Source organism: Pseudophryne corroboree, chromosome 4 (genome assembly GCF_028390025.1).
Source record: "Pseudophryne corroboree isolate aPseCor3 chromosome 4, aPseCor3.hap2, whole genome shotgun sequence".
Classification (NCBI taxonomy): Eukaryota; Metazoa; Chordata; class Amphibia; order Anura; family Myobatrachidae; genus Pseudophryne; species Pseudophryne corroboree.
In genome coordinates, this window is record NC_086447.1 from 638,671,150 (window position 1) to 638,680,189 (window position 9,040).

At 43.9% G+C, this 9,040-nt stretch overlaps 1 protein-coding gene across 1 annotated transcript; it reads right to left on the bottom strand.

Moving 5' to 3' along the window:
* Positions 1-4,105: 4,105 nt before the first annotated feature.
* Positions 4,106-8,617, bottom strand: LOC134910082 (putative nuclease HARBI1). Its single transcript, XM_063917723.1, has 5 exons — positions 8,077-8,617; positions 7,619-7,991; positions 7,289-7,310; positions 5,394-5,984; positions 4,106-4,266 (listed from the first exon to the last, which is right to left on the bottom strand). The coding sequence occupies exons 1-3, from the start codon at positions 8,465-8,467 to the stop codon at positions 7,307-7,309; spliced, it is 768 nt and encodes a 255-aa protein (XP_063773793.1). The 5' UTR covers positions 8,468-8,617; the 3' UTR covers positions 4,106-4,266; positions 5,394-5,984; positions 7,289-7,306.
* Positions 8,618-9,040: the final 423 nt, after the last annotated feature.

The following is a 9,040-nucleotide window of genomic DNA, read 5'->3' on the forward strand; positions in this document are numbered from 1 at the left end:
CTGGGGCTGCGAGGAAAAGGATAAGAATTCCGAGCCCACCCGCTGGCAGTGATGCAGGGCAGTCAGGAGCGAGTACTGACATCTGGTCCAGCCTGAAGGACCTGCGAACGATTACTGACATGTCGTCTACTGTCACTGCATATGATTTTGTCACCATTGAAAGAATGGTGGAGGATTATATGAGTGACCGCATCCAAGTAGACGTCAGACAGTCCGTACGTATACTGGCAGGAAAAAGAGGCAATTTGGAGGCCCTTGCACAAACTGGCTTTATTTTACCTAAGTTGCCACCACCCCTCCAGTGTGTACTCCGAAAGAGTGTTTAGTGCAGCCGGTCACCTTGTCAGCGATCGGCGTAGGAGAATGTGGAGAATATGATGTTCATCAAAATGAATTATAATCAATTCCTCCGTGGAGGCATTCAACAACAATTGCCTCCAGAAAGTACACAGTGACCTGTGATGGTGGATTCCAGTGGGGACGAATTAATACTCTGTGAGGAGGGGGATGTACACAGTGAAACGGGTGAGGAATCGGAGGATGATGATGAGATCGACATCTTGCCTTCGTAGAGCCAGTTTGAGCAAGGAGAGATTAATTGCTTCTTTTTTTTGGTGGGGGCCCAAACCAACCAGTCATTTCAGCCACAGTCGTGTGGCAGACCCTGTGACTGAAATGATGGGTTTGTTAAAGTGTGCATGTCCTGTTTATACAACATAAGGGTGGGTGGGAGGGCCCAAGGACAATTCCATCTTGCACCTCTTTTTTTTTTTTATCTTTGCATCATGTGATGTTTGGGGCCAATTCTTTTGAAGTGCCATCCTGTCTGACACTGCAGTGCCACTCCTAGATGGGCCAGGTGTTTGTGCCGCCCTCTTTGGTCGCTTAGCTTAGTCATCCAGCGACCTCGGTGAAAATTTTAAGACTAAAAATAATATTGTGAGGTGTGAGGTGTTGAGGTTAATAATACTATAGGATCAAAATTACCCCCAAATTCTATGATTTAAGCTGTTTTGGGGGTTTTTTTGTAAAAAAAACACCCGAATCCAACAAAAAATCCAAAACACGGCCGCGGAACCGAATCCAAAACCAAAACACAAAACTCGAAAACTTTCCGGTGCACATCTCTATGCCAGATACACATATGCCAGATATGCACCCACAGTGCCAGAAACACATATGTCCCCACAGTGCCAGATATGCCCCCACTTTGCCAGATATGCCCCCAGTTTCAGATACACATATGCTCCCACAGTGCCAGATATGCCCAAACAGTCCAGATATACCCCCCTTTGTAAGATACACATGCCCTCACAGTGTTAGATATGCCCCCACAGTACCAGATACACATATGCCCCTTCAGTGCCAGATATACCCCCACAGTGCCAAACATGTCCCCACTTTGCAAGACACACATGCCCCAACATTGCTAGATATGTCCCCACAGGGCCAGATACACATATGCCCCCACAGTGCCAGATATGCCCCTTCAGTGCCAGATATGCCCCCACTTTGCCAGATACACATGTCCCCAGAGTGCCAGATATGCCCTAGAGTGCCAGATATGCCCCAGCAGTGCAATTCACCGTTGCTGCTGCCTGGGGCTGGCACTGTCTGCTGCTGCTGCTGGGGAGAGGAGAGCGCAGCACGCGTCCCTCCTGCCCTCAGTCCGGTCTCCAAGTCCTCCTGCGGTGGCGGCATCCTGTATATTAGATCTGGCACTGGTCCGCGAGCCAATCAGGGCTCGCAGTCCGGCAGCGGCGGCTCCTGATTGGCTGCCGGTCCGCGAGATTTGATTGGTTCACGAACCGGCGTCTGGTGTGTGTACTGTGTAGTAGTACTGTATGTGATTGAATTGGTTTGTGGTTTGCAGCATGTGGTGGAAGTGTATTTACAGCAGCATGTGTAGATAGTTTATAGTGTGTGGAAGTAGCATATAGTGGCGGAGGTATTATTATGTGTACAAGCAATATAATAACTTGGACACGGAGGCAGATTCCTTTAGGGCTGCAATCCAGTGGTGTATTTGTGGGTGGGATTGGTGGTTGTGGGCTACTTAGAACTTCATCCACTACCATGTCCACTATGATACTTTCATGTTCCAGGTATTGATGTATTGATGTCTTCCAATACTGTATGCACAGAAAAAATACAATAACCCTTGATCAGAAAACAATTCCAAACCATTTATAAATAAAAAAAATAAAAAATAAGATTTTACTCACCGGTAAATCTATTTCTCGTAGTCCGTAGTGGATGCTGGGTACTCCGTAAGGACCATGGGGTATAGACGGGCTCCGCAGGAGACTGGGCACTCTTAAAAGAAAGATTAGGTACTATGGCCCTCATTCCGAGTCGTTCGCTCGGTATTTTTCATCGCATCGCAATGAAAATCCGCTTAGTACGCATGCGCAATATTCGCACTGCGACTGCGCAAAGTAATTTAACAATGAAGATAGTATTTTTACTCACGGCTTTTTCATCGCTCCGGCGATCGTAATGTGATTGACAGGAAATGGGTGTTACTGGGCGGAAACACGGCGTTTCAGGGGCGTGTGGTTAAAAACGCTACCGTTTCCGGAAAAAACGCAGGAGTGGCTGGAGAAACGGAGGAGTGTCTGGGCGAACGCTGGGTGTGTTTATGACGTCAAACCAGGAACGACAAGCACTGAACTGATCGCAGATGCCGAGTAAGTCTGAAGCTACTCTGAAACTGCTAAGTAGTTTGTAATCGCAATATTGCGAATACATCGGTCGCAATTTTAAGATGCTAAGATTCACTCCCAGTAGGCGGCGGCTTAGCGTGTGTAACTCTGCTAAAATCGCCTTGCGAGCGATAAACTCGGAATGAGGGCCAATATCTGGTGTGCACTGGCTCCTCCCTCCATGCCCCTCCTCCAGACCTCAGTTAGGGAAACTGTGCCCGGAAGAGCTGACATTACTAGGAAAGGATTTGGAATCCAGGGTAAGACTCATACCAGCCACACCAATCACACCGTACAACTTGTGATAATTATATCCAGTTAACAGTATGAACAACAGCTGAGCCTCATTAAACAGATGGCTCAGAACAATAACCCTATAGTTAAGCAATAACTATATACAAGTATTGCAGAAGTCCGCACTTGGGACGGGCTCCCAGCATCCACTACGGACTACGAGAAATAGATTTACCGGTGAGTAAAATCTTATTTTCTCTGACGTCCTAGTGGATGCTGGGTACTCCGTAAGGACCATGGGGATTATACCAAAGCTCCCAAACGGGCGGGAGAGTGCGGATGACTCTGCAGCACCGAATGAGCAAACACAAGGTCCTCCTCAGCCAGGGTATCAAACTTGTAGAATTTTGCAAACGTGTTTGATCCCGACCAGGTAGCAGCTCGGCAAAGTTGTAAAGCCGAGACCCCTCGGGCAGCCGCCCAAGGCCCTCATTCCGAGTTGTTCGCAAAGTTTTTCGGACGCACAACATATTCGCAAAGTTGCGTTAATGTAGTAAATTTGCGAACCTCCGCCCTCAACGTATTTTTGCAAATTCGCACGCAGTATTACACAAAGTGGGCGTACGCCAAATGACATCGCAGTAATGCGAAACCATCGCAGCATTGCGAAATCATCGCAATAACACATACTTAATCGTAAAAATACTAAGTTTGAGTATATTTACAAAGTTTTGCGTAAAAGTGCACACTTTTAAGGTAAAACGCACAAAAATGTTTTTTTGGCCTATTAAGTGCAATTACACCTTTCCTTTTAAAGACCACAAGCCCTTTTCAATTACGAACCCAATTAGTGTAATGATTGATAATGTTCCAAAACAATTAAGTCTGAGAATAAAAAAAAATTAACACTTTGTTGCCATAATTGCCCATCAACATGTCAAAGTGTAAAAATTTTTTTTTTTTTTTTCACTTTTTTAATTTTTAAAGGTGTTGTTTGTGAATGAAGGTGTTTACATGTTTCTTAACACAATAATCTCCTTTTTTTTTTGGTAAAAATGTAACGTTAGATGTGTGTAATTTTTTTTTACAAACAAATTCTGCCTGCCAATCTGCTGATCCTTTTTTGCATTAATAAACACAACACCCGGTTAACTTTAATCCACTTTTTTATTTTTTTATTTGTTAATAATTTTTTTTATTTTTAAATCAAAGAATAAAACTCAAGCAAATTTTTGCAAATGGTCCACACAATCCATCATTCCTTGCAGGTGTTGGCGCATGGTGTAAAGTATCCCTGAAAAACTTGTGGGATCTCCAACTGCAACATCTGAAATTAAGATGCAACACAAACATTAATAACTTAATTACATTACTTATTAGCCAAGCAAGGCGCAAAGCACACTTAAATGCTGGCATGTCCAAACTGCTGGACTCCAGCTGTTGTGAAACTACATATACCAGCATGCCTTTACACAGTTTTGTGGTCAGGGAATGGCAAAGCTGTGTCAGGGCATGCTGGGATGTGTAGTTTCTCAACAGTTGGAGTGCCGCAGTTTGGACAGGCCTGCTTTAATGGCAAAGTTACTACATCCTGGCTGTTTTATGGTACAATCATTAGCAGAACACACAAGCCTGCTCAGCCTTTTTATCAGATTTTAAAGTGTTCCAGACCATGTGTTACATTTACTACTATGTGAGTTATATTTAAGATGGAACGTTGCCCATAGCAATCAAGCAAAAATATGATTATTATATTGTAGAAGTGGATCCCAATTTTTTAAGTATAATCTTATTGGTTGCTATGTCCGACATCCCATGTTAAAGATAACTACCATCTTCGTCAATGTGACACCATGTTGGCATTCATTCCCATTTGTTGTTTTATTTTTTTTTTATTTTTAGGGGGTTGGTCCTGCATCATCACACTGCATATCCACATCTTCAGAAGGCATGACATATCATAGCATTCCCACACTCCCTGAAAGCTGCCCTTACTAAATAAGTGCAAACAGGTTTGACTCGAACACTTATTAATTTTGAGAATGTAACTTTCACACAAAAAAACAGTGTGTCATTAGGCTGCATAACAAAGTGAAGCATGTGATTTTTAAGTGTAAATATTCAGACTACACAGGCCCAAGTGTAAAAGGCAAACATACTAAACTCCACTCAGGTCTAACTGTTTCCCAGAAAAAGTAACACATATAAACCCTGTTCTCCTGGCAACCCTGGCTACCTAATGAGTGTCAACCTAGAGTGGACACACAAAACATTGCACACATACACACTGTACATATAATGACACTCACAAATATGTAAAGGCAACATGTACACCATGATGAAATTTTTAAATATTTTTCCAGGGTCCAAGAATTCAAACAGTACAACACTGCATGTTTTGGCATTGTAAGTGTAAGTGGGTAATCATTTTTTACAAAATTAAAATATACTTACTTTCCACGGCAACATCCAGACTCCCGGAACGTTCTGCAGGGGCTTCCTCTGCCCATTCACTTGGTGGGGATGTTGGCTGGATGGGGGAAGGCGGCTGGATGGGGGAAGGAGGAGGGATTGGGGAAGGAGGAGGGATTGGGGAAGGAGGAGGGATTGGGGAAGGAGGCTGGATGGGGGAAGGAGGCTGGATTTGGTCCGCAATTTCAGAGGGGGGGTCTGATTGAGAGGGCGAGGGGGGCGGAGAAAAAGTTAAAGCAATAGAGGGTGAGGGTGGTTCAGATTGTGATGTTGATTTTGAAGGAGAAGGGGTATGGGAAGGAGGAGAAGGGGTCCCAGAAAGAGATGGAGAGGTGTGGTGAGAAGGGGAATGGAAAGTGGAGTGGGCCAGGGAAGCTGATGGGGCCTGGGAAGATGAGGGGGACTGGGAAGCTGAGGTGGACTGGGAAGCTGAGGGGGACTGGGAAGCTGAGGGGGACTGGGAAGCTGAGGGGGAGTGAGAAGGGGAGGGGGAGTGAGAAGGGGAGGGGGAGTGAGAAGGGGAGGGGGAGTGAGAAGGGGAAGGGGGTGGGGAGTTTTGCCGTTGTTGTTGTCCTAGAATGATAATATTGTTCAAATTGTTCAAACATGAGAAATTACATAGTAATCAATTTGGTTTATCAATGTTCTGTCCATTGTTAAATTCTTTGTTTTGTTCCAAAGAAAAGCAAACATGTTAAGATCCTCTTCATGTTGGCCACAGCAAACAAAATGAGTCTAAAATTTAACTTTGAAGCTCATTCCTTAATCTAGGCAATTGAGTCATAGTGATTGGTCTCGGCAACATCACCAGATTACTATTCAAGGCACCTTATTATATAGCCTGCACTGATCAAGTATTGTGGATTAATTTCCTGCCTGCTTCTTTTTTTTTGTAAACATGCACTTGTTTGGTGTTACTTTGCTACAGTCAGTACTGTTTTACCTAACCACACACAGTGTCCTAATTTCCATAAAAGGGCATTGCAGGTTGCAATTAGCCTACCACTTACTGTAAAATGTCTGCAAATCCAAGGGGTTTACAGCAGGTATTTAGTAGGCAATTGGCCAAAAGCATGTGCAGTGCAGGGGTGGCAGATATAACATGTCCCGAGAGTTTTTTTTTTTTTTTTATAATTTAAAATTATGGCCAGGGTAAATACATGCTGCTTTATTTTAGCATTGCAAATTTTTGCACCTGATTTAACACACCCCACCCAAAACTTACTCTCTCTGCACATGTTACATATGCTTCCCCTGCAGTGCTCATTGTATTTAACAATTGTTACATAAATTACGGAAGGCCAAAAATTGGAAAATAACACATTAGCACAATTTAGGGCAAAACACATGTAAGGTAACTTACTTCGTGTATGCAGCGCACGGATTTGCTGGCGGATCTCCGCCAACAAATCGGGAGTCCGCCTACGGAGATCACTCCACCTCCTTTCGAGCTGGATGATTGTCCGCCTGCTGCGGACTCGCGTCCGCAGCAGGCGGCGGACCTCCGCGTAGGCCTCGCGCTTCACCCGATTGGGGATGAAGCGCCCAACGCGGCCTACGCGGCGGTCCATCACCGCAACCAGCACGCGGAGCTCCCGCCTGGTGAACGGTGCTGCACGCATCATGGCAATGGCGTTTTCCTTATTTGGGCATATATTTATAGTGTCTGTTAGCATGTGATTGGTCAAAAATCTATGTTGTCATTTCTAATAACTTTATTGATCTTTGCAATGCTGTGAAAAGCAGAGTGTTATTTGGCACGAGCGTAAAAACGCATTAGCAGAAGCTAAAATGTTTGGTACACAAATTTAAGCAAACAAAACACACACAGAGACACAGACTTTAGTTAAAAATACTAAACATATCTGTGTACTCACCACAGTTCGTGTGATCATTCAGCTGGACAGTCACAAAGTGTGAAACATTGAGTATCATTTGTTTGTGTGTTTGGTTACATAATCAGGATTTGATGATATAAAACAAATAAGGACACTATTTAGCAACATTACAGTATTTAAATTTCAAAATAAACATTGTAAGCTTAACGTGTTTTTGGATTTTGAACCAAAAACAATTACACATTCCAACACCACAAAATCCGTACCCAATCACTTTACAAGATCATACAAATTGAAATCATGGTTTATAAAACAGAAGCATACTGTGTTGTATTATTTGGGCAAATATAAAATATATAAACACTATACCTGAAATATTCTGCTACAATTCTTGCCCTCACTTGGCTCCCCCTCCGTGTCACACTCCCCCCACCGAAGCGTGGCACAACCCCTGGCTCCTCATCAGGCAATTCCTCTGCCTGAGGAAGCTCTACACTACTCCTTACCGCGATATTATGGAGTATTGCGCACAGGACCACTATTTTACTTGCCATCTCCGGCGAATACATGATGTCGCCACCAGTGCGGTGGAGCACACGAAACCGCCCTTTCAGGACACCAATTGTGCGCTCCACCAGCTGCCTAGTGGCAGTAAGCGCGGAGTTAAATGCCATCTGTGGTCCTGGCCTGGGATTACGGTAAGGAGTCATGAGCCAGGGGGTGCAAGGATATCCACGGTCTCCTGTTGGAATAAAAGCAAAATTTTAGATCTAAAAATTTGTAAAAGTTTTTTTTTTTTAATCAAAAATATTTGAGCAACAACTCACCCAATAACCACATGTCTGGTCGTTGACTTGATCTTAATCTCTGCCATATCCCTGATTGTCTAATGACATACGCATCATGGGAACTTCCAGTAAACTTTGCGTTCAGGGAAAGGATCTGGAGGGATGGCCCACAAACAACCATTACATTCAGAGAATGAAACAGTTTCCTGTTTCTATAAATTTCTTCATTATGTTTTGGTGGCTGAATAGCTACATGTGTGCCATCCACAACCCCAATAACATGTGGGAAGCGACTACCACCTTCCGCAAATTGCCGCTTCACCACATCTAGGGCACCAACATCCAAAGGCATAGCAATAAATTGCTTAACACGCTTGAGGAAAGCCTGGCAGACACGTCGCAGGACCTTACTGAACTGGCCCTGCGACATGCCAACCAGGTCTCCAACCACATGCTGGAATGATCCTGTGGCCAAAAAATGTAACACTGCAAGGAATTGTGTCAATGGTGGTATTGCTGTAGGATACCGAATTTCAGACTCCAGATCACTCTCTATTATGGAGAGAGTGTCTAGGATTAGATGTGGTGGCAGCCGGTATCTACGCACCACCACATCATCTGGCATCCCAAAAAGTATGACACGGGTTCTGAAAATTGGTGGCCTAGCACGCCTCCGTTGCCTTGGTTGATGAGGAGCCGGCTGTGGTTGTGGGGCTGGCGGTTGGGGTGGGAGTGCTGGCGTGGGTTGGGGAGGTAGGGCTTCTGCCGCAATATGTATTGACATCACACACTTTTTGGAGAGAATGTTAAAAAATGTAAAAAAAAAATAATTCAAAGTTTACCAAAATTTTACACAATAACTGTTTTTACAATTGTGGTGTCAACTTACTGCAGGAGCGTACATTTTTTCTGTGTTGAATTCATGTCCAAAATGCAAAAATAAAAAGCAAATAAAACTAAATTTAATATTTGGATAGAAAAAACATATATTAATGCAAAAAAA

Bases quoted from the DNA above. Each gene is read 5' to 3' on its own strand.
- LOC134910082 (XM_063917723.1), bottom strand. From the start codon at position 8,467: ATGTCGCAGGGCCAGTTCAGTAAGGTCCTGCGACGTGTCTGCCAGGCT. The intron at 7,992-8,076 runs GTGAGTTGTTGC...TTATTCCAACAG, and splicing joins ACCAGACATGTGGTTATTGG to GAGACCGTGGATATCCTTGC.